General features: G+C 50.1%; 1 protein-coding gene across 1 annotated transcript; it reads right to left on the reverse strand.

Moving 5' to 3' along the window:
• Positions 1 to 1,443: 1,443 nt before the first annotated feature.
• On the reverse strand, positions 1,444 to 25,661 carry LOC119968026 (NACHT, LRR and PYD domains-containing protein 3-like). Its single transcript, XM_038801130.1, has 11 exons — positions 25,564 to 25,661; positions 21,173 to 22,678; positions 18,157 to 18,323; positions 16,001 to 16,172; positions 15,851 to 15,916; positions 12,656 to 14,423; positions 10,537 to 10,623; positions 10,272 to 10,442; positions 7,350 to 7,520; positions 3,981 to 4,148; positions 1,444 to 2,391 (listed from the first exon to the last, which is right to left on the reverse strand). The coding sequence occupies exons 2-11, from the start codon at positions 22,284 to 22,286 to the stop codon at positions 2,265 to 2,267; spliced, it is 4,011 nt and encodes a 1,336-aa protein (XP_038657058.1). The 5' UTR covers positions 22,287 to 22,678; positions 25,564 to 25,661; the 3' UTR covers positions 1,444 to 2,264.
• Between the last annotated feature and the right edge of the window lie 2,034 nt (positions 25,662 to 27,695).

The following is a 27,695-nucleotide window of genomic DNA, read 5'->3' on the forward strand; positions in this document are numbered from 1 at the left end:
ACAAACACTGACACACACACGCAGACGCACACACACATACAAACACATGCACAAACACTGGCACACACACACGTACAGACACACTCACAAAAACTGACACACACACGCAGACACACACACACATACGGACACATGCACAAATACTGACACACACACGCAGACGCACACACACATACAGACGCACACACACAAATACTGTCACACACACGCAGATGCACACACACACAGACACACTCACAAACACCCACACACACACTCAAACGCACACACAGATACAGCCACACACACAAACACTAGCACACACGCAGATGCACACACATAGACACATGCATAAACACTGGCACACACGCAGACGCGCACACACACACACAGACACACGCACAAACACTGACACACACACACACATACACATACAGACACACGCACAAACACTGACACACACACGCAGACGCACACACACACATACACATACAGACACACGCACAAACACTGACACACACACCCAGACGCATACACACACATACAGACACACGCACAAACACTGGCGCAAAATAAACAAATAGAGGGCGCGATTCTCCGCTCCCCACGCCGGGTGGGAGAATCGCGGGAGGGCCGGGCGAATCACGACATGCCGCCCTGGCCCCCCACCCCCGCGATTCTACCACCCCCACCAAAATGGCTTGTCGCGTTTTGCGGGACGCCGCTCGGAGAATCGCCTCTCACCGTTTCTCACGACGACCGGCGATTCTCCGGCCCGGATGGGCCGAGCGGCCTGATGACCCCGACGGGTTCATGCCAGCGGCAACCACACCTGGTCGCTGCCGGCGTGAACAGCACGCGACAGGTAAGTGTGGGGCCTGTGGGAGGCGGAGAGAGGATCAAGCACCACGGCCGTGCTCGAGAGGTGACTGGCCCGCGATCGGTGCCCACCGATCGTCGGGCCGGCGTCTCTAAGAGACGCACTCTTTCCCCTCCACCGCCCCGCAAGATCAAGCCGCCACGTCTTGCGGGGCAGCGGAGGAGAAGACGGCAACCACGCATGCGCGGCTGACGTCACTTAGGCGCCGTCGGCCGCGTCATTCTTGCACCAGAGATTCGCGCACCGCCGCCCCTAGCCCCCTGGGGGGGGGGGGGGGGAGAATAGGGGGTGAGGAGCGGCCTCCGACGCCGGAGTGAAACACTCCGGGTTTCACTCTGGAGCCGGCTGTTTCTCTCCGTTTCGGAGAATCGCGCCCAGGGCTTCTGCCAGTCAGTGTTTCAATGTTTGAAGGGAAAACGATAGACGGTGTTTGGTCTTGAAATGATGGACACCAAACGATTCCTTTCATCCTTCTCGTACCAACCCCGAACCAGTGCAGCACCCTCCGTTTCCATGCCACCCCCCTCCCTCCCTCCCATTCCCCCCCTTGTTTGCAGGAATGAATCTAAAAAAAATCACTTGTGTCTGCTCCAAACATCAAACAGTTTATTGTATGAAACCGGTGGGGAGCAGGTTACTGGGAAATCCAGATACCTGTCCACTGGACAAAGAAAATTATCATCGTTTATACAATAATAAATAGTCAGCTGGACGCGATTTGTACATTGATTTTTAGAAACAATGAAATTGGTTACTGCTCAGCTGGAAATGGTGCGATCATCTCATGGACTAGGAGGTTACCATTAGCACAGTTCTCTATGAGTTTGACTCTCCTGCTAATCTTGCTATAGTAACTAACCAGTCGGCTCTCAGCCACGTGGTGGGTGTGATGCTTCCGATCTGCCCCTGTCCTACTCTCTAAGTGTCGCCTGTGGAAAGAGGCAGAGCATGTGTGCCCTGTCCTTATATATGGGTTGTGTAATGCCCCCTTGTGGTAGTGTCACCTCTGGGTGGCTTGACTGCTCATTGGCCGTGTCCTATTCTATGTTCAGTAGCTGTATGTCTGTGTGTCATGGACGTCTCCGGTGCTCCCTCTAGTGTTTACTTAGGCGTAGTGTATTTACATTAACCCCTTGTATATTTACAGTGATGCATCGCACCACAAAATAAACTGTTACACAGTCTATTCTCAGTGCCTGGATGTGACAGTAAAGTTTTCATATATTTAATTAAATATTTATTTTAATCCCAGAGGTGACAACGGCAAAATGCATCAACCCACCGACCCACCAGAATGGTGCAGTCAGACAAAAATCTGTTTGTCATCGATAGGAATACCGAGCAATAGGAGTCGCTGTGGGATTCTTCTCTCTGTTCAATTGCACGATTCATGATTCAAGCGTGTTCAGGCTGAGGTCCCCAATCCTTTGCTCATTATCGTTGAGTACACGTCCACACGGAGTCCGGGTCGGAGATCGCTCTGTGACTGAAGATATAGGCCTCCATCTGGACTGAACTTGTTCCTCTGCAGCCTGAAACACAACAGATTAATATCCAACGCACGTCAATCATCCCAACAGGAGATATTCATAACCACAAGAGGTATATAGTCGCAGAGATCTCTGGATTATTACAAAGCAGCAAATCGGGGAGTGACGACTACACGATGTCCCAGTCTGGCCTCCTGGCCTGTGCTCAGGCTGCAGATTCAAGGATTTCCCTGAAGACGTGAGCACCAGGCCCAACAGGAATGGGTGCAGCGACCTATGCATTGTATTTGAATCAGTCAAACATGGAGTACAAACTTTTATTCAGCTTCATGGGAGGTACTGCAAGAGTATTGACAGCCAGAGAGATCTAGGAGTGCACGGGTCACTGAAAGGGGCAACACAGATGGAGAAGGTAGTCAAGAAGGCAGACGGCATGCTTGCCTTCAATGGCCGGGGCATTGAGTATAAGAATTGGCAAGTCATGTTGCAGCTGTATAGAACCTTAGTTAGGCCACACTTGGAGCATCGTGTTCAATTCTGGTCACCACACTACCAGAAGGATGTGGAGGCTTTAGAGAGGGTGCAGAAGAGATTTACCAGGATGTTGCCTGGTATGGAGGGTATTAGCTATGAGGAGCGGTTGAATAAAGTCGGTTTGTTCTCACTGGAACGACGGAGGTTGAGGGGCGACCTGAGAGAGGTCTACAAAATTATGAGAGACATCGACAAAGTGGATAGTCAGAGACTTTTTCCCCAGGGTAGAGGGGTCAATTACTAGGGGGCATAGGTTTAAGGTGTGCGGGGTAAGGTTTAGAGGAGATGTACGAGCCAAGTTTTTTTACACAGAGGGTAGTGGGTGCCTGGAACTCGCTGCCGGAGGAGGTGGTGGAAGGAGGGACTATAGTGACATTTAAGGGGCATCTTGACAAATACATGAATAGGATGGGAATAGAGGGATACGGACCCCGGAAGTGCAGAAGATTTTAGTTTAGACGGGCAGCATGGTCGGCACAGGCTTGGAGGGCCGAGGGGCCTGTTCCTGTGCTGTACTTTTCTTTGTTCTTTGTTCTTTGCAGTGATAGAGGGATCATTGAAGAGATTATAATTGGGATCAAAGTGAGTTTCTAAGAGAAAAAGGGGAAGGGTTGGGAGGTGTGCTGAATCGGGAGGGCAGAATTGGGAAACATTTCTCACAAAGATGTGAACATGTTGATCCTGAATATTTATTTTATGACTGACGGTTCTTATCCAAGGTCTTGGCTGGAACCCTGACAGCAGGAGCTGAACGCACAGTGGTGGCTGACAGCCTGCAGGTCTGAGGGAATGCTGAACTGTCAGAGGAGCCATTCCAGATAAATAGCTGGTTGCCGTGTTTTACGGTGATGTTTAAGGTCCTGAAATTGGACCAGGAAGAGCAATAGGGAGTCACTTTCCCACTTTGTCCCGGTCAAAACTCCTCGCTACCACCATCACTGAAAAAGGGATGACACGGAATTTATCCCGTTGCTGTGGTGGGATCTTCCTGTGCCCTGAGGTGATTCACTGGAGGGTAATAAACTTGGGTTTCTCTCGGCTGTTCAGGGAAAATGGTGGAGGGAATAATAAACCGTCTGGAACACGGAGATATTTACCCGATCTCCTGAAGGTAAGTGTGGCTCTGGATCAGGGTCTGCAGATGTAAAACAGACCGGTCTGTGAGCAGATTGTTGGCCAGGTTCACTCTCGTCATTGATGTGTTCCTGAAGGGAATCCTGGTGAGTTCCTCTGTGTAGGTATCTGTGATCCCGTTTCCCTCCAGCCTGCAGGCATCAGAAATAACTGATTTGTTTTGTTTGCCCTTTGAAAATACTTTTATTCATTTTCATCTATCCAAACAGAATCAGAAGTACAACCAAACAATTCAATCAACAACCAACAAGCACCCCTCCCCCCCCCCAGCTCCCCTGACACCAACCCAGCCTTCCCCATTTTAACCCCTTTTACACCCCCACCCCCCCCATCCCCTCCCCCGCCGACCCCTCAAACCTCCTGAAAGGAATCAATAAACGGCTTCCAAACTGCTCAACACCCTCAAAGCCAAACCCATCACTGGGCTCGCGGAGTACCTGGACGGCAAAAACAAAGCCCTCAAACACATACCCACGCACAATGCTGCCCCCCACATGAACCCCCCTTCCCCACGGTGCATTTCCTGAAAAAACAATGTCCCCCGCCCAATCGTAGTTCATCACGTTCAGCAGCGTCATCCCACCTCCCCCGCCCCCCACCCTCCTCCCCCGCCCCCCACCCTCCTCCCCGCCCCCCACCCTCCTCCCCCACCCCCCACCCTCCTCCCCCGCCCCCCACCCTCCCCCGCCCCCTACCCTCCTCCCCCACCCCCACCCTCCTCCCCGCCCCCCACCCTCCTCCCCCGCCCCCCACCCTCCTCCCCCCCCCCCACCCTCCTCCCCCACCCCCCACCCCCCTCCCCCGCCCCCCACCCTCCTGCCCCAACCACCTCGCCCCAGCTCCAAGCCCCCCCCCGCCCTCACCCACAGGGTCTTACACTGTGACGCACCATGAAGACTCTCCAGCTCCGCTGCGTATTCTACCTTGCCCCAAATACGCAATGTTTTCATCTTTACTGTCACAGGTAAGCTCACATTAACGCTGCAATGAAGTTACTGTGAAAAGCCCCTAGTCACCACATTCCGGCGCCTGTTCGGGTACACAGAGGGAGAATTCAGAATGTCCAAATTACCCAACAGCGGTAACTTCGGGACCTGTGGGAGGAAACCGGAGCACCCGGAGGAAACCCACGCAGACAGGGGGAGAAAGTGCAGACTCAGCACTTGACCCAGCCGGGAATTTGCACACAGCAGCGCGCAGCAAATAACCACACGCGAACCGACACATCAACAAACTAGCCGGACGGACCATATTCCCCACACAGTGACAGGCTCACACAGCCCCCCACCCCCACACAGTGACAGACTCACACAGCACCCCTCCCCCACACAGTGACAGGCTCACACAGCCCCCCCCCCCCCACACAGTGACAGGCTCACACAGCCCCCCCCCCCCCCCACACAGTGACAGGCTCACACAGCCCCCCCCCCCCCCCCCCCACACAGTGACAGGCTCACACAGCCCCCCCCCCCCCCCCCCACAGTGACAGGCTCACACAGACCACCCCCCCCCACACAGTGACAGGCTCACACAGCCCCCCCCCCACACAGTGACAGGCTCACACAGCCCCCACCCCCCCCACCCACACAGTGACAGGCTCACACAGCCCCCCCCCCCCCCCACAGTGACAGGCTCACACAGCCCCCCCCCCCCCCACAGTGACAGGCTCACACAGCCCCCCCCCCCCCCCCCCCACACAGACAGGCTCACACAGCCCCCCCCCCCCCACACAGTGACAGGCTCACACAGCCCCCCCCCCCCCACAGTGACAGGCTCACACAGCCCCCCCCCCACACACAGTGACAGGCTCACACAGCCCCCCCCTCCCCCCCACACAGTGACAGGCTCACACAGCCCCCCCCCCCCCCCCGACAGTGACAGGCTCACACAGCCCCCCTCCCCCCACACACACAGTGACAGGCTCACACAGCCCCCCCCCCACAGTGACAGGCTCACACAGCCCCCCCCCCCCCCCACACAGTGACAGGCTCACACAGCCCCCCCCCCCACAGTGACAGGCTCACACAGCCCCCCTCCCCCACACACACAGTGACAGGCTCACACAGCCCCCCCCCCCACACAGTGACAGGCTCACACAGCCCCCCCCCCCCACACAGTGACAGGCTCACACAGCCCCCCCCCCACACACAGTGACAGGCTGACACAGCCCCCCCCCCCTCCCCCACACACAGTGACAGGCTCACACAGCCCCCCCCCCCCCCCCACACAGTGACAGGCTCACACAGCCCCCCCACACACAGTGACAGGCTCACACAGCCCCCCCCCCCCCCCCCACACAGTGACAGGCTCACACAGCCCCCCCCCCTCCCACACACAGTGACAGGCTCACACAGCCCCCCCCCCCCCCACAGTGACAGGCTCACACAGCCCCCCCCACACAGTGACAGGCTCACACAGCCCCCCCCCCACACAGTGACAGGCTCACACAGCCCCCCCCCCACACAGTGACAGGCTCACACAGCCCCCCCCCACACAGACAGGCTCACACAGCCCCCCACCCACACAGTGACAGGCTCACACAGCCCCACCCCCACACAGTGACACCCTCACACAGCCCCCCCCCCCACTCAGTGACAGGCTCACACAGCCCCCCCCCCCCACACACACAATGACAGGCTCACACAGCCCCCCCCTCCCCACACAGTGACAGGCTCACACAGCCGCCCCCCCCCCCCACACAGTGACAGGCTCACACAGCCCCCCCCCCCCCACCCACACAGTGACAGGCTCACACAGCCCCCCCCCCCCCACACAGTGACAGGCTCACACAGCCCCCCCCCCCCCCCCCCACACAGTGACAGGCTCACACAGCCCCCCCCACACAGTGACAGGCTCACACAGCCCCCCTCCCCCCACACACACAGTGACAGGCTCACACAGCCCCCCCCCACACAGTGACAGGCTCACACAGCCCCCCCCCCCCCACACAGTGACAGGCTCACACAGCCCCCCCCACACAGTGACAGGCTCACACAGCCCCCCCCACACAGTGACAGGCTCACACAGCCCCCCCCCCCCCACACAGTGACAGGCTCACACAGCCCCCCCCACACAGTGACAGGCTCACACAGCCCCCCCCACACAGTGACAGGCTCACACAGCCCCCCCCACACAGTGACAGGCTCACACAGCCCCCCCCCACACAGTGACAGGCTCACACAGCCCCCCCCCACACAGTGACAGGCTCACACAGCCCCCCCCCCCCCCACACAGTGACAGGCTCACACAGCCCCCCCCCCCCACACAGTGACAGGCTCACACAGCAGTGTGCACACTCACACACAGCCACTTGCTCACACGCGGTTACTTACTGTAGTGTCTGAATCGAACAGATCTGCTGATTCAGTGTGGCCGTCAATAGTTTAATTCCCAGTTCTCCAAGTTTGTTATTATTCAGGTTTAAGTTGGTCAAAGATCGGTTCTTACTGAGAACGTAATAGAGTGCTTCAACGCTATTACTCCGAATTAAATTCTCGCAGAGCCTGACGAGGGAAAGGAACAGTGTTAACAGTTACTGCATCAAAATATTTCCCACACACAGGACAAAGGCAGATTAATGCTGATTTAAAATTAATTCAAGCCAATGGAAAAGCAGATCGAGGAGCAGAAGCGATAGGAGAATAAACCTTTTCACAGAGTGAATGATTCGGGTCTGGAGATGCTGCCTCAGACTGTGGTGGAAGCAAATTTAATTGAGGGATTCCAGAGGGAACTTTTTTATTTTATTTTATTTTTAAAATACTTTATATTCTCCTCCTTTTTCACATTTTCTTCCAAATGTACACCCACCGACAATGAACAATAATCAGCCACAAACATGTCAATCCCCATATCAATAACATCGATCCCATCCTCCCACCAAACCCCAAACATCAGCCCGCATGTTCACACAAACAAATGGCAAAAAGCAATCAGGGATTACCCATAGTCACCGTTAACCCACTCCGCCCACCTCCCCCAACCCTCCCAACCACCCCCCCCCCCCCCAACTAATGTTCAATGTTATCCAGTTCTTGAAAGTGCGTAATGAATAACGCCCATGAATTGTAGAGCCCATCCACCCCGAATATGGCCTCTCGGGGACCCGGGTCCAGCTTCACATGCATCACCTTGGAAATTACCCTAAACATCTCCTTCCAGTACTCCCCTAGCTTTGGACAGGACCAAAACATATGAACGTGATTAGCCCCCTTTGTATTCCAAAATAGCTCCATAAACCGCTGACGCTACCCCCTTCTCCAGTCTCCTTGTCGTCAGCACCTCCTCCAGCAATGTGGAGTCCGGCTCCTCCGGGAAGCTCTGTATCTCCTTCCTGGCAAAGTCCCGAACCTGTATGTATCTAAACACTTCTCCCTGCTCCAGCCCATACTGCGCTCTCAGCTCCCTCAATCCTGCAAATCGACCCCGAGGAAACAAATATTTTAGAGTCTTAATCCCCTTCTCTTCCCATTTCCGAAAGCTTCCATCCCATCTTCCTGGCTCAAATCTGTGGGTTCCCCCGAATCGGCGTTTCCCTCGACCCTGCCCCCAACCCGAAGTGTTGGCGAAACTGCCTCCAGATTTTCAATGCAGCTATTACTACCGGACTCCGAGTATTTCCCCGGGGCTATCGGGAGCGGGGCCGTTGCTAGTGCTTTCAGCCCCGACCCCCTGCATGAACTCTCCTCCATTCTGACCCACTGGGAACCAACCCCTCTGACCCAGCTCCGCACCTTCTCCACATTCGCCGCCCAGTAGTAACACATCACAGGTTCGGGAGACCCAAACGCCCCCTGCCTGCCTTCCCCATCTGTAGCAGCAATTCCAGAGGGAATGAGGTGATTATTTGGAAGGAAACATTGCGCAGGGTTCCACGGAGAAGGCAGGAGATAACGGGGAGCCGATGGATGTGGTATATCTGGATTTCCAGAAAGCCTTTGACAAGGTGCCACACAAAAGGTTGCTGCATAAGATAAAGATGCATGGCATTAAGGGTAAAGTAGTAGCATGGATAGAGGATTGGTTAATTAATAGAAAGCAAAGAGTGGGGATTAATGGGTGTTTCTCTGGTTGGCAATCAGTAGCTAGTGGTGTCCCTCAGGGATCCGTGTTGGGCCCACAATTGTTCACAATTTACATATATGATTTGGAGTTGGGGACCAAGGGCAATGTGTCCAAGTTTGCAGATGACACTAAGATGAGTGGTAAAGCGAAAAGTGCAGAGGATACTGGAAGTCTGCAGAGGGATTTGGATAGGTTAAGTGAATGAGCTAGGGTCTGGCAGATGGAATACAATGTTGACAAATGTGAGGTTATCCATTTTGGTAGGAATAAGAGCAAACGGGATTATAATTTAAACGATAAAATATTAAAGCATGCTGCTGTGCAGAGAGACCTGGGTGTGCTAGTGCATGAGTCACAGAAAGTTGGTTTACAGGTGCAACAGGTGATTAAGAAGGCAAATGGAATTTTGTCCTTCATTGCTAGAGGGACGGAGTTTAAGACTAGGGATGTTATGTTGCAATTGTATAAGGTGTTAGTGAGGCCACACCTGGAGTATTGTGTTCAGTTTTGGTCTCCTTACTTGAGAAAGGATGTACTGGCGCTGGAGGGTGTGCAGAGGAGATTCACTAGGTTAATCCCAGAGCTGAAGGGGTTGGATTACGAGGAGAGGTTGAGTAGACTGGGACTGTACTCGTTGGAATTTAGAAGGATGAGGGGCGATCTTATAGAAACATTTAAAATTATGAAGGGAATAGATAGGATAGATGCGGGCAGGTTGTTTCCACTGGCGGGTGAAAGCAGAACTAGGGGACATAGCCTCAAAATAAGGGGAAGTAGATTTAGGACTGAGTTTAGGAGGAATTTCTTCACCCAAAGGGTTGTGAATCTATGGAATTCCTTGCACCGTGAAACAGTTGAGGCTCCTTCATTACATGTTTTTAAGGTAAAGATAGATAGTTTTTTGAAGAATAAAGGGATTAAGGGTTATGGTGTTCGGGCCGGAAAGTGGAGCTGAGTCCACAAAAGATCAGCCATGATCTCATTGAATGGCGGAGCAGGCTCGAGGGGCCAGATGACCTACTCCTGCTCCTAGTTCTTATGTTCTTATGTAATGGCACAATGAGAGTTGGTGCAGACACGATGGGCCGATTAGCCCCCTTTGCTCCATCACAATTCTGTGACACTGTGACAAAAAGAGAAGACCCTGGACAATCGCAGCAGGTCTGACAGCTGGAATTCTGTGAACTTACTCCAGAGTCTGTATTCGACAGCCAAAGCTGTTCAGAGCCTCACACAGGTATCTGACTCCAGTATCTCCCACTTGATTCTTATTCAGGTAAAGCTGTATCAGTGATGGGCTGTTGGTGAGAGCCATTGTGAGTTGCTGGAAATCTGTGTGGGAGATATGGTTGGAACCCAAGCTGTGGGGGGAACAAAGTGAACAGTATGTTCAAATTGAAACAGTAAAATCATACATACAAAACCCACACAGAGAATATACAGTGTGTCACTTACTCCAGTGTCTGTATTTGACAATCCGGCCTCCCCAGGGCAGCTGACAGTAGTTTCACCCCTTCATCGGACAGATTATTGCCCCTCAATCTAAACATAAACACACACAGAAACTCAGAGACCAGCACTGTCACTGAACCACAGCTTCCTTCAGCTTTATCTCCTGAAACTGAATCATTCATTTCTGTTGTATTTTAATATTTGTTGTTCAAATGCAAAAGATATCCGAGTGATATGTACAGCTGACACTATCTTCTTGATGAACGCACATTCGTGTGGGTGAAGAGAGTGAAACTCCGAGACATTTCCTCCTCCATTCATTTTAGGGTTGCCTGGAACTCGCTGCCGGAGGAGGTAGTGGAAGCGGGGACGATAGTGACATTTAAGGGGCATCTTGACAAATACATGAATAGGATGGGAATAGAGGGATACGGACCCAGGAAGTGCAGAAGATTTTAGTTTAGACGGGCAGCATGGTCTGCACGGGCTTGGAGGGCCGAAGGGCCTGTTCCTGTGCTGTACAATTCTTTGTTCTTTGTTCTTGTTCTAAAAGTCAGGGACACGAGGAAGATTGCAGAGGATCAAGGAGGAAGCAATGATCCAGGGTAATTGTACATAGATACATACGTAGATGATAGGAGCAGGAGGAGGCCTTTTGGCCCTTCGAGCCTGCTCCGCCATTTATCACAATCATGGCTGATCATCCAACTCAATAGCCTAATCCTGCTTTCTCCCCATAGCCTTTGATCCCATTCTCCCCAAGTGCTATATCTAGCCGCCTCTTGAATATATTCAATGTTTTAGCATCAACTACTTCCTGTGGTAATGAATTCCACAGGCTCACCACTCTTTGTGTGAAGAAATGTCTCCTCATCTCTGTCCGAAATGGTTCACCCTGAATCCTCAGACTGTGACCCCTGCTTCTAGACACATCCACCATCGGGAACAGCCTCCCCTGCGTCTACCCTGTCTAGTCGAAACGTTTCAGTCTAAACCATAAAGGTTGGATCCTCTTCTTTGGTAAAGAAGACAACAGGCAGAACTCTCCCAACTGGGAGTAAATTCCGAGGTGGAGATGGGAGCGTGGCATGTTTCCCACTGCGGAGGCTGACAGGGAACCGCTTCATATCATCAGCCCCAGCCTCATTCATTATAATGTGGAGACGCCGGCGTTGGACTGGGGTGAGCACAGTAAGAAGTCTGACAACACCAGCTTAAATGGACAAACCTGTTGGACTTTAACCTGCTGATGACAGACTTCTTACTGAGCTCATTAAATATACAGCAGGGAGTTTAAAGCCTTTTTCCGTGAAGGCGTGGGTCCGTGTGCCATATTGAAAACATCACTGACCCGCCATTGAAGAAAGAAGATGGAATTCCTGAAAAAGAAGATGGGTGTAAAAGCAGTTAGCACTGCTGCCTCACAGCTCCAGGGACCCGGATTTGATTTTGGCCTTGGGTATACTGTCGGTGTGTGGAGTTTGTACTTCCTCCACATGTATACATGGGTTTCCTCCGGGTGCTCCGGTTTCCTCCCACAGTCCAAAGACGTGCAGGTTAGGTGGATTGGCCATGATCGTGTCTAAAGAAATGCAGGTTCGGTTCAAGGGTTACAGGAATCGGGCAGGGAGTGGGTCCACGTAGAGTTCTCTTTCAGAGGGGTCGGTGTGCAGTCGATGGACCGAATGGCCTCTTTCTGCACTGTCAGGATTCCGGAGAAGGAAGGGGATTGTTCAGATTGGGAAGAAACAAAGAAAGGGGAGAAACCCAGGAAATTAAATGACTGAAATAGAGGAAATGAAATGACATGAAAATCGCTTATTGTCACGAGTAGGCTTCAATGAAGTTACTGTGAAAAGCCCCTAGTCGCCACATTCCGGTGCCTGTCCGGGGAGGCTGGTACGGGAATCGAACCGTGCTGCTGGCCTACCTTGGTCTGCTTTCAAAGCCAGCGATTTAGCCCAGTGAGCTAAACCAGCCCCTGGAAAGGGTGCAAAGGAGATTTACCAGGATGCTGCCTGGTTTGCAGGATAGGTCTTATGAGGAAAGGTTGAGGGAGCTAGGGCTTTTCTCATTGGAGCGGAGGAGGATGAGAGGTGACTTAATGATCCGATGGAATTACCTGAGTACTTTGAATTTGTGTAGAACAGGCACCAGTCTCTGAATCTCTTCAGCTCCTACACAGCAGTTATTGAGGTTGAGCTCCTGTACGTCATAACAATGATCAAGGACAGAAGCCATCACAATACAATCCATGGGCATCAGTCGGATTGCATTATAGGGAAAGTCATGGCCCAGTGTGAGAGCCGCTCCCAATCCCACAGTTTGCTGCATTAACCCTGTGTTCTGTAGCTCAAACAGATAGTACAGTGATTCCAACAGCTTGCTCTTGCTGGCCTTACTCTGTGCGTTGCAGTTATTCTGGGTGTTACTGAGGTTGTTTTCAGTTTGTTTCTTCACCCAGTCGATCATCGTGTTTCTGGTCTGGTTCGGAAGTTGTCCCACAATCTCTCCGAGTATCCGATCTGAACCAGACGAGGCGAGACCAACCATAAATCGGAGAAATGTCCTGAATCGGACATTACTCTCAGCAGAAGCCAGTAACTGTGCCAGACTCTGTGGGTCTACAGTCAGGTATTTAGCCACAGCCGCTATAAACTCCTGGAGAGTCATGTGAATGAAGGTGAAGATGGATTGAGATGGGTCAGGATGTTCTACCAGAAACCCTGGCAAGGTATGTGATTGCTCCAATTTGAAATCATTTAACTGCTTCTCGTTAAACTGAGTGATGTTGTGATCTATTCCCATGTAGCCCATTTGGCCAGTTCGAATGATCACGTCACGGATTTGCTCAGCACGGAGATCATGGTGTTTAGAAATGTTGAACTCATGGTTTTTGAAAATGTTATATAGGTAAGCTGCAAATAACTGAGTGACTGTTGTAGGGAGTGTTGTCTGTGCCCCCTGCATTTGTCTTAATCCTGGGCCCAGCGAGTAACAGATGATTCTGCAGTAGGAGGGGTTGTCACACATTGAGTACAGGATGTCATTCTGTTCCACGTAGGCAAAAGCCGTTTCAGACAGTCTCTGATCTGCAAAGTATTTCTGAAAGTACTCCTTGATCTGTTCCTTCAGGAAGCCCACAATCTCTGCCCACAGGTTGATGTCAGCCTCTGCCAGTGACTCCAGTTCAGTTGAACGGGCAGTGACCAGCACCGAACAGCCTTTCAATACCTTCTGCTGGATCAGACAACGCACAATGTCGGCCACTTCACATTCACAATCTGGGTGCAAACACTGGCTCTCAGTCAGTGCTTTTGTCTGCGAGTTTGTGAAATCAACCTTCTCCTTAAACTCCTCTAAACTGTCCAATATAAATAGCAACCCCTGTGGTTCATTCCAGAGTTGCTCAATCCTATTCCCAAAGTGAGGGTATGAATTCAGGACCAGTTTCCTGACACTCGTTCTGCCTTTAATGTCGTTGAGGTCTCGAAATCTGAAGGGCAACACAAATTGGAACTGCTGATATATTTTGCCGTCAGCCCAGTCATGGACAATCTTCTGGATCATGGTGGTCTTCCCAATCCCAGCCGGACCGCTGACCACCGCAGTCCCGCACAGGCTGCTTTTCCCAAAACTGCTCCTGAACAGCTGACCGATTCGGATACTTTCCCTGTGGGATTTGATCACCATCCTCCGACCTTCCTCACGCCTCCACCCTCTGACTCTTAGGCCAAGTCTGGCAACACTTTGACCAGGGTGTGAAAGAACGATGATCTGCTCTGTATATAGTTGGTCCAGGGTGGATTCAACCTTTTTCCCACCGGTAACTTTGACCAATTGATTCACATTCTTGTCGTGAAGGAATGTTTTGTGTTGGACCTGGATTTCTTGAAGTGAAAATTGAAAGAGTTATACAGAGTAGAACATGGGCAATAAAAATGGAACAGCTATCACTAAATCAGCAAAAAAGCTAATGAAATGCAGGCCCTTCATATTCAGATGATCAGAATACAAGGTGGGAGAAGCCACGTCTCAGGTATAGGAAACCCGAGTTAGACCACACCTGCAATTTAGGGACTTAAGGGTTTGATTTATCAGAGTTTAAAATATTAAGGAAATCCGATTGGGGAGGAAGAAGCCATCAGTCCCATGCATGCACGTACAGCAAATAATTAGGCACGCTAATACAACATGGTGTTTATTGTCCGTCCTTGGGAAGCCACCTTGTCCTCGTAACCGTTGATGCCGAGAGCTGTGTGTCTGCTGATATGCAACGGCATTCCCAATTGAAATAGGTCCTGCACTTGGCGTCTACCGAGAGACAAACCATCACATTCCCCACACAGACAAGCCCCTGTGGCGATCGGCGAGAGGTGACGGGGATCAGCACCGTGAGATCTGGAGTCCCGAGCAGCAGACCGTCAAAGAGGCAGTGGAGTTTGATTCTGACGTCTCACCCTTGGAATAGGAACAGGGGAGCCTTTCTTGGTTGAGTAGACTGGGACTGTACTCGTTGGAATTTAGAAGGATGAGGGGGGAATCTTACAGAAACATGTAAAATTATGAAGGATAGATGCGGGCAGGTTGTTTCCACTGGCGGGTGAAAGCAGAACTAGGGGACATAGCCTCAAAATAAGGGGAAGTAGATTTAGGACTGAGTTTAGGAGGAACTTCTTCACCCAAATATTTGTGAATCTATGGAATTCGTTGTTCCTAGTTCTTATGTTCTTATGTTCCCAGCTTTCGTCACAACTGAACAGAACAGCCCTCTTCAGGAACCACTCTTCTCACCCTGCACGGGGAAAGGGTGAGGAACGGTGCCCTATAAATAGTCTATTCCGTCCCCAACCTGTGCGGAAAACCGGCATTCAGAAAATCAAAGTTAAATTGAATTCTGGAACTTGGAATGTACGCACCCCGCTGGATAATCAGCAAGGCAACCGACCAGATTGGTCACTGTTTAATAAGGAGGTGGCTCATTTGAAACCGAGATGAGGCCAATTATTTGGTCCCAAAGGATCATCAGCCTCTGAAACCCTTCCTCAATAGTTTGTGGAAGCAGAATCTTTGCATTTCCTCTGAGGCACAGTTGGGTAGGTTATTGTGAAGGGGGGGGGGGTTTGTGATAGATTATTGGCATGTAGGTTTGAGGTTACCATCAGACGGCCATGATTTTATTCGACGGCGGAGCAGGCTTGAGGGGCTGAATGGCCTTTTCCTGCTGCTTATTTGTACGTTCCTACTCCCAAAATGTACAAACCAGAACAATCTCGCAGTTTATTAGTTAGGGATCATTCACAGAGAGCAGTTTTACCTTTCAGATAGTTGGACACTGTGGGTTGCATTAGACTCCTGCTCGCTTCCATTGGTAGACTGGCTCCTATTAAAATAAATTCAATTGTTTATAATCCGCAATATTCTGGTTCTGATTTTCAACCCGAGTACTTGCAGTGTGACCCAATACCTTTGCTTTCGATCTCTTGCAATATCTTTCTCAGTTTCGGATTTGTGTCCTTCCTCTTTACAAAGTTTTCCCACATTTCTCTCGCAGTCTGAGCTCCGCTCTCCATCACGGTGTCCAGGAGACATTTGGCTGCTTCCTGTTGGCGCCTGTCCCTCACCAACTGTTGGATGTCCTGGAAAACAACAGGTCTGTCGCGTCACCATGAACCGCCTGGAATTATTTAACCTCTGCTGATTGTTCGGAGCCGCAATTGAGAGAAATTCTTTCAAAAGTGAAACATGAAATTATGAGCTAATTGCTGTTTGAGGGAAGTCCTGGGCAAGTCCATTCGACCAGGGGCAAGAAGGTTATAGATTAAAGGCAGTCAGGACAGGAATTAAAAGGCGAAACACAGAGCTGACAAAGGTTCTACAACAGTATTCTGACACTGTGGAGAGAGACTGTTGTGAGACATCTGTCTGTAGGAACTTCAGGCCTACGTCCAAAATGAGTAAAGGGTTAGAACATAGAACAGTACAGCACAGAACATGCCCTTCGGCCCTCGATATTGTGACGAGCATTGTCCGAAACGAAGATCAAGCTATCCCACTCCCTGTCATTCTGGCTCCATGTGCCTATCCAATAACCGCTTGAAAGTTCCTAAAGTGTCCGACTCCACTATCACAGCAGGCAGTCCATTCCACACCCTAACCACTCTCTGAGTAAAGAACCTACCTCGGACATCCCTCCTATATCTCCCACCCTGAATCTTATAGTTATGCCCCCTTGTAACAGCTACATCCACCCGAGGAAATAGTCTCTGAACGGTTATACAAAGGACTGGCAGCCTCTGTGGCTAAAATCAATGCCATTTATTTTTAAGGCTGAGGGCTGCAATTTCATCCTCAGTGGTTTGAAGTTAAAGGTCTCATTTTTGACTGAAGTATTTGTTTCCTGTTAATTAATGTTTAAATTACGCTAATTTGGTTTCCTACAGGAGAAGTTCCAAACAAAATTGAAACCTTATCCACTGATTCTTTCTGTTGAGGTTGTTTGGCGGCTCTATCAAACTTTAACCATCTCCACAGGCAGCATAACCAGATTCCCCCTGACCCACCAGCAGTGCTGAAAAGCCCCTCGATTCCTCAACTTGCTGCCGTTGGAGGCTTCCCCCAAAACCCGGGATAACTATCCAGCCGCAGTTAAACCTGTTCGATCCAAGGCTTCCAGCTTCATTCACATATTTAAAATGCCAATCGGTTTCCAGGATGCGGTAGTTCTGCCCAATCGCTGTTCTCCCCATGTAAACCCCAAAGGTGGGAGCTCGGAGGGTTATACCCACTTCCGTCCTGTACCCTCTCTTATGGGCCAGGGTTTAGAGAACACCAAAGTATATTATGGAGTTCACCTGACCTACAACTGTTTCTTTATTTTGGTCTGCCCTTCAGGTGTCATTCAACAGAGGCGGTAATCAAAATCTAGCTTTTTCTACAAATTTAGTTAACATTTTTATCAACTACAAACATGAAGACCCCACATAGCTACAGTAATCTATATATACCCCTTAATGAATCCCCCTTAACTGTTCCAATTCAATAACTAAATCCAAGTAAAACCAGAACCCCCTTTTCAAAGGTGTGGTCGAGCACACGGCACTCTTACTGGTATAAGACTGGATATTGATACCCTTCTTTCCTTTCCTAAAAACAGGTTTCAATTCCTTCCAGGAAGCAATTATCTTTTTTAAGTTATCAAGCAGTTTGGAGACATCTTTTAAAATGAAGATAGAGAAACACTTCTTTCAACCTGTGCAGAACAAAACCAGTTCAAACTCAAAAACAAAAGGAAAACCAACTCACAGAGCCACAGCCCTGCTCCACCCACACAATGACATCACTGAAGCCATGTGATAAGACAAAAACATTTCTTAAAGGGACACTCCCCTCAGCCTGCGCCTAGCCACAACTATAACTGCCTCCTTCACTGTCACTACAGTCTCCTGTGAGGAGCCCAGGTATCTATTTACAATGTGGAGACGTCAACGTCTTCTGGAAAGATGCGCACTAAATTGTAAGAAGGACAAATCTGCATTGAAGAAATCTATTGTGTTGAAACATCAGCGCTGTTTAAAACAACAATCAGCAGGCTATTACACTGAGGATTTGTGTTCTACATACCCTGTAGCAATGCTCATTCGACTTGACTTCCTTTAGTACCTCCAGGCTGACACCTTCCACACATTCCTCAATGGCTTCTTGTATTCTCAGTCGGTAGAATTCAGTAACTTTGCGGAGGTGAATATCAGAGAAATCTTGGAGGGTCTGTCTGATAGCAGTGCTGCTGTCTGGAAACAGGGTCAAAATAAATTCTGCTTTAACACCAATGGCACATCACTCACCGCATGCACACTGCCATAAATTAAGTTGGTTGTTGTAAAGTCTGTTGTTGAAAATACAGAAAAATGTGTCATTTGAAACATGGAAGTCTGGCAATATCTGGTCTGAGAGGATACAGGGAAAGATCCCACAAAGGGTTAATAGCAGCTGCAAAGAGCAGGATTATAAAATGCAGATTCTTTCTCACAAGCAGGCTTATCAAACACACAGGTTTCATGTATTAAGCTAAAACAGTGGCTCACACCTTCATTGAAACTTACTATCTTAGGAAGCATCTGGAAAAGCATGGATCAGAGTTTCAATTGAATTCAGTGACGAATGTTTAAAGCAGGCAGGTCTTTCAAGTCATAACCAAGTTAAATTTTAGCATACAGCTAAAAGCAAAGTTTCACACCATCATTGAAATGAACTCTCTTAGTAAACAGCTGGAAAGGATGGAAGATGTTCAGTCGAATTTGGTGTCAATTCTAAGTGTGAAATTCTACTAACATCAAGTAAATTAAAGAACATTGGAGACAACCAGTCTTTGAGAAACATAATTTAAAGTCAAAATCAAAGGCAAAGTTATGGGCTGGGGACAATTGGAAAATTAAACTATTCAAATGACAGAAATTAAAAGTAAAACCTCTTGAAACCAAAGCATTTTTTGAACATCACAAAGCATTTTGTAATCAGATCTGAGAGGTGAGGCCATGCCCAAAATGAATACTTAGTTGTATTAAAATGTTTAGATCAAAGATACTTATTAACAATCAAAGTGAAATCAGTTAATTTACGATAAGGTTATAAAAACTTAATAATTGTTAGAAAGAGAATATAAACCCAGGGAGCAGAACCAGAAGGGAAGGGGGAGGAGAACTCAGAGAGAGGAGAGAAGCATATTCAGCTTTCACAGCTCGGTCATGGGAAAGACAAGACAAGCAGCCGAGCTTAAACAGCTATACATCTAAGGAAGACTAGAATTTAAAGAGGAGTCAGAGTCAGCTGAGAGATAGCTAGCAGAGCCAGCTCTCATAGCTCAGTACATGGGATCGACAAGGCACAGCAACGGAGGTAACCAGCGAATACATCTGAAGACCAGATTTTAAAGAAGATTGATTGTCAATGTGGGCCTGAAGGTCCCTTCAACCAACCAGCAGGATCCAGAAGCAAGATCTTTTTACCTTTCTGTAAAGAAAATGATTGCAGCTTTTAAAAGAAAAAATATAATAATAAAATAACAACTTAACCTGAAAAAGTGGTTATTACTAAAGTCTACTTTACTTACTTAGCAATGCAGGACCCAGGACATCGATGCTACTAAGGGGTAAGTAGATAAAATCTTCGGTGAAGGTATGGATTATACCGGGGATAACTTGAAATATAGCTTGAGGCAACTGAAGGCGGAGGTGGCCATGTTGCAGGAGACACATCTGAAGGTGGGGGGACCAGATTAGGGTCAGGGATGGGTTGGGCAGGTGTTCCATTCAAGATTCCACTTTAAAACGAGGGTGGGGGTGGCGATCTTGGTTAATAAGTGGGTAGCATTCGAGGTGGGGAACATAGAAGCGGACCCGGGGGGGGTGGATATGTTATGGTTAGTGGGAAGGTGGAGGGAATGGCCGTGGTATTGGTAAATATATATATGCCCCGAACTGGGATGGCATTGAGTTTGTCCAACAGGTAGTGGGGACAATCCCCTCCCATAATCAGTCAATGTGAACCGAGGTCCGGGCTGTTCGTAAGGAGGAAGCGTGGGAGCGGGTGAGGGAAGCCATTCGGGGATGTATAAGGATCAATGACACTGTGAGGTTTCGGGGGGGGGGGGCTGGTTTGGGAGGCACTGAAGGCGGCTGTTCGGGGGGAATTCATCTGAATTCGGGCCCATAATGAGAAAGCTGAGGGGGGGGGGGCGGAGTTGGACCGGCTGGTAGGCCGGGTTTTACAGATGGACAGGAGGTACGCGGAGTCTCCGGATGAGGGGATTCTGAAGGAGTGGCAGAGACTGCAGCTGGAATGTGGGCCCCTGTCCACAGGTGAGGCAGAGGGACAGCTGAGGAGGGTAAAGGGGGGGGGGGGGGGGTGGGTATGAATACGGGGGGAAAGCCAGCCAACCAGCTGAGGGAGCAGGAGGCGGCGAGAGAGATTGGGAAAGTGAGGGGTACGGGGGGGGGGGGGGAAGGTGGTTCTGGAACTGGCAGGGGGTGAATAATGTGTTTTGGGAGTTTTACAGCAGATTGTATAAATCGGAACCCCCAGCCGGGAAGGAGGGAATGCAGCGATTTCTGGGGGGGGGCTGGAGTTCCCGAGGATAGATGAGGAGTTGGTGGAGGGTTTGGGAGTCCCAATTGGGCCTGGGGAGGTTATAGATGGGTTGGGGGTGATGCAATTGGGTAAAGCCCCCGGGACCAGACGGATACCCGATTGAGTTTTACAAAATGTTTTCTGGGCTGTTGGGGTTGCTTCAGGTAAAGGCTTTTAATGAGCTAAAGGAGCTGGAAGTGCTCCCCCCAGCGATATCGTCGGCATCGATTTCCCTTATTTTAAAGCGGGATAAGGATCAGGAGACCTGTGGGTCATATCGGCCAATCTCCCTTCTAAATGTGGGAAGCCCTGGGAAGGTTTGGGTTCGGGCAGGGATTTGTAGATTGGGTCCGGTTGCTACATCAGGCGCTGGTGGCGAATGCAAGGACAAACTGGGTTTGATCAGAATATCTTAGTCTGTGTCGGGGGAGGCTGCTGTAGTCACTGGGACTCTGTTCACAGCCGACCCTTAGACCAGGGATATGATGTGTGAAGGGACAAGCCGTTCACATACCTTTGGGGATTTGCTCCAACGCATCGAGCATATCGAAAGAGAAGGTCGACACCTTTCTTTTTTTCACAGGCCTTACTCCATCTCCCACTGTTATATTCGGATCATCACCTTTGGTGTGTGTGTCGCTGTCCCCCTGCCCCAGTACAGGAAGCATCGCATTCCCTCCCAAGCTGACAGGCCCGAGCTCCATATTCTCAGGTAACTCTCCCCTGTTACCCATCAGATTCACATTTGTATCAGCAATAGTCGTGTTTGTGGGCGCTCTGATGGGCCCACGATCATCACCAATGTGGCTGGTCTCAATGGTCCCAGGGCCCTGTGATCCGGGTCTGATGCCAGCGTTTCCACTCGTGTTGCAGTCCATCCCATCCGCACTCTGCTGACCGAAGGCTTTAGAAAATGCCGGATCTGAGACTTGTTCCACGCCCCCGGGAGCTGTACCATGCCAACTTCCAACATGACCCAAGATCCCCGGGTCTCCCGTAGCTGCTTTGCCCATGGCTTCAGCAGCTGGTGTGGGATGGCTTTGCGTTCGCTCAGTGACACCCAGTATGTCACAGCCTTTTGCTTTCCGTCTTCCCAAGCGTAGCACTAAGTGAAAAACTCCGACGTTCCCCTTCGTCCTCTGTTCCACCTCGCTGGGGAATGCTTGGCTGGTTCCCTGGCCATTATTCTGACTTAAATAACTCCAAGCCTGCCTGAGGCCTCTGAAAGGGAGGCTGCGGATCGTCGATATGGGGCCTGGAGTCTGGTCTAATGTCCCTGGTGCGGCACGGCTGGAACGAAGGCCGAGTCTCCCTGGGTTGCTGCCTGTCTGGTAAGCTGAACTGGACAACGTACCTCTGACCAGTGGATTCAGGTTCAGCCCTTCATTGCTCGGTATCACATATCTGGAGCCTGGCCGTGCTGAGATGCTGCTGATCTGGGGGACAGTGAGGGAAGAGGAAGGGGCAGCATATGTTATTGGGTCAGGCGTCTGCCTCACACCTGTGACAGTCTGGTGACTCAAAAAACCTGTGCTGCTGACCGTTTGGTTACAAGGTTCAGCAAGGACGGGTCTGCCCCTCTTTTTTCTATCGGATCCATTACCTCTGAAGCTAAATTTATTGAACATGTTTGTTGGGAAATGCCCAATAAAAGAGCCGTTTACTCTTGTGACAGACGACTATTCTGCTATTCTCAGTCACTGATAATTCAATGTGATTCAAAGCTCCCGATGGAAGTTAATTCCCTCTCCTCAGAGATCACGGACCCGCTTTTATGACAAGACTCTGTCCCAGGATTGTTGCCTTTAGTTTGTTCCTCCTCACACAGAAACTGGAGCTCGCAAACTTCTCACCATATGGACGACGCTGTATGCAGATGGAGTGTGTGAAAAATATAGCGCAGAAATTTAGACACGTGCGATGATTCCATGGGGTCATCCTCTCGCTCCCTTGTCAAAGTCACCATCAGCGGCAGAGAGAATGTATTCCTTGTACAGACAATGCTGGAAATATTCAGCGTCTGTTAACTGAAAAGAAAAAGAAGAGTTAGCGTTTCAGGTTGTTGGCGTTTCATCATCGTTCCAAAGTAATAGATTTTCAGTGAGCGAAAAACAAAGAGAGACAGGGAAGGTTAAATGAAAAAGAACTACAAGGCAAAGAGATTGCACACGGAACAGAAAAAGACACAAAAGGTGAAGCTGTGAATGGCAGGATAGCAACAGACGTCATTGAAAATAAAATTCAAAATAAATAAAGCCCAGATTAAATCTGGGCAGAGGTTGAGATCCAAAATGATTGATCTCAATGTTGAATCTAGAACATCCGTTTTCAAAGACGGGGTCGCGACCCGGATCATGGGCGGGAGTCGGGAGGGTCTCGGAGCCATCCTTCGCAGAGTTCCCGATTACGGGAATTAATGCGCAATGGCCGCAGCGACCGACTTTAAAAATGTCACCTGCGACCGACTTTAAAAGTGACAGTCAGAAGGTGTGCACGTTGCCCATGCCAGCTCATCAGTGTGCAGCCCAGCCAGAAACACAAACAGGCCAGGACCTCACAACGGAAGCTGCTGGAGAGAGCGGCACAGGAGAGTCCACAGCAGGGTGCGGGGAACGTATTATGGCAACCATTCACCACTGTACCACATTGTACCGCGCTGTTGCCCATGTGGGCTCCACCTATGGGCCATTGTACTGTACTACACTGATTGTATCATGTTGGTGCCCTTTTGGGCTCCGCCCCCTTGAGGGGAGGTATAAAGAGCAGCTGCCCTGTAGGCGGCTCTCAGTGCAGGCCAGTCGCAGGCAGGCACTGTTCTAGTCGATTAAAGCCACAGTTCACTTCAACTCTCTGTGTCGTGTGAATTGATGGTCGCATCACGGGGCAAAGCAGTGGTGGTGTGAGCTGTTCAGGAGGATCCACAACAGGACAAAGCAGTGCTGGTGTGAGCTCCAGGACCTCTGATGAACAAACTATACAGAAATGTAACATTGAATGACAAAGACAGTGAGACCGTGAGGACAAAGCAGGCTCGCTCCACCGTCACATTAAAGGTCAGCAAAAATGGTGGGTCATGAAGTTCGGTGGGGGGGGGGGGTGGTCGGCCGGTTGGTAAAAATGGATCGCTGGAAAAAAAGTTTGAAGAATACTGATCTAAAATACTATAAAGTATCTAATTGAGGTTTCAAGAACCATATTGGGACCCGGCCCCTGGCCGAGGACAGAGGGATTAGAGTAGGAACAAGATGGGCAACGAAGACGTCGAGTGACCAAAGGATCAGGGTTGCAGGGTCGCGCATGTGACCTGAACTGAGGTGTTCCACAGAAGTGTTCACCTAATCTGTGTTTGGGTCTCCCTGATGTTACAGGTGACACTAAACTGAACGAAAATGCATCACTTGGCAGGAATGGTTGGGCCTGAGCTCAGTAAGTAGGGAGGAGATACAAGGACAGGTGTTACAGCTCCTGAATTTTCATTGGGAGATGCCGCAGGGACAGGAGGGGGTGTTGGGAGTAACTGAGGAGTGGACCAGGTCATTGAGAAGCCGGATGCTGAAAGAGGGGGGGCAGGGGGGCGATGTTTAGTGGTCCCATCACACTGGAGATGGTGGGAGTGCTGGAGGGGTGATTAAATACAGAGGGTGGTGAGATTGGAGGCAAGGATATCCCGAGTGTGATTTGGAGAGGGAGAAAAACAGTTGGGAGCAGAAATGCAGGGAATGGGATGGACACGGGCAAGCACAGTCAGCCATGGGAGAGGAAAAGGAAACGAATATTGGAAGAGGTAGTTCGGATGGTTGCTTTCTCTGAACAGATACTTCGGAGTAGGAAAAACCATGAGAATGTTGCTTGCTGGCAACTACAAATGGAGGAATGTCTGCTCCTTGATTTTGCGCCTATATGATGTCAGTGTACGGGGTGGACGATCTGCTCACTGCTGCCGCCTCTGGTGGGAAGACTCCATTACGTTAAAAAAAAAATCTGACCGTCCGAGGAGGCGGACTGTCCCACTGGGCTCCGGGTCGGCGGACTGCTAGACACGGCTGAGGGCGCACTCAAGCGGGACAGCTGACACTCCCGAGAGCCGATCACGGCCAGCGTTGTTAAAAGCTGGTCGCAGCCGTTGGGTACTTCTTCCCGCGATCGGGAACGCTGCCGCTGGCCACCGCCTCCTCGGAAGGTCAGATTTTTTTTTTCACGTAATGGAGTCTTCCCAACAGAGGAGGCAGCGGAGAGCAGGTCATCTCTCGGGTATGTGTTTCTGTAATTGAGTGTATCCAATTCATTTTTTCCCGATTAAGGGGCAATTTATCGTGGCCAATCCACCGAGCCTGCACATCTTTGGGTTGTGGGGGGGCGAAACCCACGCAGACACGGGGGGGGGGGAATGTGCAAACTCCACACGGACAGTGACCCGGAGCCCGGGATCGAACCTGGGATCCCGGCGCCGTGAGGCTGCAGGGCTAACCCACTGTCCCACCGTGCTGCCCGTCCGGGGGGGGTGTCGACATGTTAAGATGCAGCCCCCCCCCCCCCCCTCACATGGGAGGAGTGGACTTGAGGGGGTAGGAATTGGGCCAGATCCCCTCCCTGTTTAGTCAGTGGGGGGGGAGGGGGTGGCCCACTCTCTGAGCTCCAGTAACCCTGGGCTGGGGGTGAAGCAGCCCATTGGGAATCCGCCTGAACTGTTGGTGCTGCTTTGTCTGGACCGTCACAGAGCCATTCGCTGGTCTCCTCACTCCCCAGGCTATCAACTCGACTCCACCACCCCACTTTGCCACTTTGTCCCCCTTGCTTCAAACAGATCAATGCTCTTCCCCGTCCCGTTATTTATATCTACCTTCAGGCTCTTCTCCAAAAGCTGGCACTGCGGAAATAACCTGGTTGTCAGTTAGTGATATTTACCTGCGGCTACATTATTCTGAAATGTCCTCCAGCGTTTGTTCCAGCAGACCCGGAAATAGCCTGCAGTTTCACTTCGAACGTCTGCAAGTTTCACTTTGAACTGTTCAGAGTCCCTTCTGACTGCCGCCTGAAAATAGCCTTTTGTGTTTGTTGACTGCAGCGAGTACTCTCTCTCTCTCTCTCTCTCTCTTCCCCACCCCTACCACCTACCAGCAAACCCGAAACCTTGCAGCAAGACAGCAAATGGCAAGCACACCACTTCACCTCGGGTCTTTTTTTTTTTGCAGTTTCTTACTTTAAAAACAGTCAGAAGTTTTACAACACCAGGTTAAAGTCCAACAGGTTTGTTTCAATCACTAGCTTTCGGAGCACTGCTCCTTCCTCAGGTTAATGGAGAGGTAGGTTCCAGAAACATATATACAGACAAAGTCAGAGATGGCAGACAATGCTTGGAATGCGAGCATTTGCAGGTAATTGAATCTTTACAGATCCAGAGATAGGGGGTAATCCCAGGTTAAAGAGGTGTGAATTGTCTCAAACCAGGACAGTTGGTAGGATTTTTCAAGTCCAGGCCAGATGGTGGGGGATGAATGTAATGCGACATGAATCCCAGGTCCCGGTTGAGACCGTACACATGCGTGCGGAACTTGGCTATAAGTTTCTGCTCGGCGATTCTGCGTTGTCGCGTGTCCTGAAGGCCGCCTGGGAGAACGCTTACCCGGAGATCAGAGGATGAATGTCCTTGACTGCTGAAGTGTTTCCCGACTGGAAGGGAACATTCCTGCCTGGCGATTGTCGAGCGATGTCCGTTCATTCGTTGTGGCAGTGTCTGCATGGTCTCGCCAATGTACCACGCTTCAGGACATCCTTTCCTGCAGTGTATGAGGTAGACAACGTTGGCCGAGTCGCACGGGTCTGTACCGCGTACCTGGTGGGTGGTGTTCTCACGTGTAATCGTGGTATCCATGTCGATGATCTGCCACGTCTTGCAGAGGTTCCCATGACAGGGTTATTTTATGAACGTTTAGATTCTTACCAGTACTGTTAAACCCTCTGAAGTATTTATAAACACTTCCATAAAAGCTGTCAATACTTTTGATTTTACACTTCATAAACCTTTTAAATTCTTCTAAAACATATTAAAGAATTTTATGGAAGCTGCCATAATTTGACCAGCCTTTGAAAAATTCTGTAAGCTTTAAAATGAATGGAAAAGTGCATTGGACAATGTTTAAAAAGATTCACTCAGTAAAACCTGTTTTTTTTCCAACGGTTCTTTGCTATCTGTATAAAGGGATATATAATCTCAGGGGTCTCTTTCTAGGACCACAGCTTTTCACAATATACATTAACGATCTGGAAGAAGGAACTGAAGACGCTGTTGCTAAGTTTGCAAGATCTGTAGAGGGACAGGTAGTATTGAGGAAGCAAGGGGGCTGCAGAAGGATTTGGACAGGCCGGGAGAGCGGGCAATGAAGTGGCAGATGGAATACAATGTGGAAAAGTGGGAGGTTATGCAGTTTGGAAGGAGGAATTTAGGCATAGACTATTTTCTAAACGGGGAAAGGTTTTGGAAATCAGAAGCACAAAGGGACTTGGGAGTCCTTGTTCACGATTCTCTTAAGGTTAACGTGCAGGTTCAGTCGGCAGTTAGGAAGGCAAATTTCACCACCCTCTGGCTGAAGAAAATCCTGTTTTCAAGAATCTTCCATCCTGTGGCTGTGCCCTCTGCGGTTTCTAGCTCTCCACGTCCACTCTATCCAGGCCTTGCAGTATCCTGTAAATTTCAACAAGATCCTCCCCTCATCATTCTTGTCGAGAGGGCTAGAATACAAGGCCAGGGATGTACTTCTGAGGCTGTATAAGGCTCTGGTCAGACCCCATTTGGAGTATTGTGAGCAGTTTTGGGCCCCATATCTAAGGAAGGATGTGCTGGCCTTTGGAAAGGGTCCAGAGGAGGCTCACAAGAATGATCCCTGGAATGAGGAACTTGTCGTATGAGGAACGGTTGAGGACTCTGGGTCTGTACTCGTTGGAGCTCAGAAGGATGAGCAGCCAGTGTTACAAAGATAAATGTTGTATTGACCCTGCTCTTGGTAAGCATTTGATGCATTTTCATCACTATCTGTGCT

The sequence above is a fragment of the Scyliorhinus canicula genome, chromosome 6 (assembly GCF_902713615.1).
Source record: "Scyliorhinus canicula chromosome 6, sScyCan1.1, whole genome shotgun sequence".
Taxonomy (NCBI): Eukaryota; Metazoa; Chordata; class Chondrichthyes; order Carcharhiniformes; family Scyliorhinidae; genus Scyliorhinus; species Scyliorhinus canicula.

Coding starts and splice junctions, on each gene's coding strand:
- LOC119968026 (XM_038801130.1), bottom strand. CDS start 22,286: ATGTTCAATAAATTTAGCTTCAGAGGTAATGGATCCGATAGAAAAAAG. Junction 15,917..16,000: donor GCAAGAGATCGAAAGCAAAG/GTATTGGGTCAC, acceptor TTATTTTAATAG/GAGCCAGTCTACCAATGGAA. Junction 2,392..3,980: donor ACTTACCTTCAGGAGATCGG/GTAAATATCTCC, acceptor GTTGTGTTTCAG/GCTGCAGAGGAACAAGTTCA.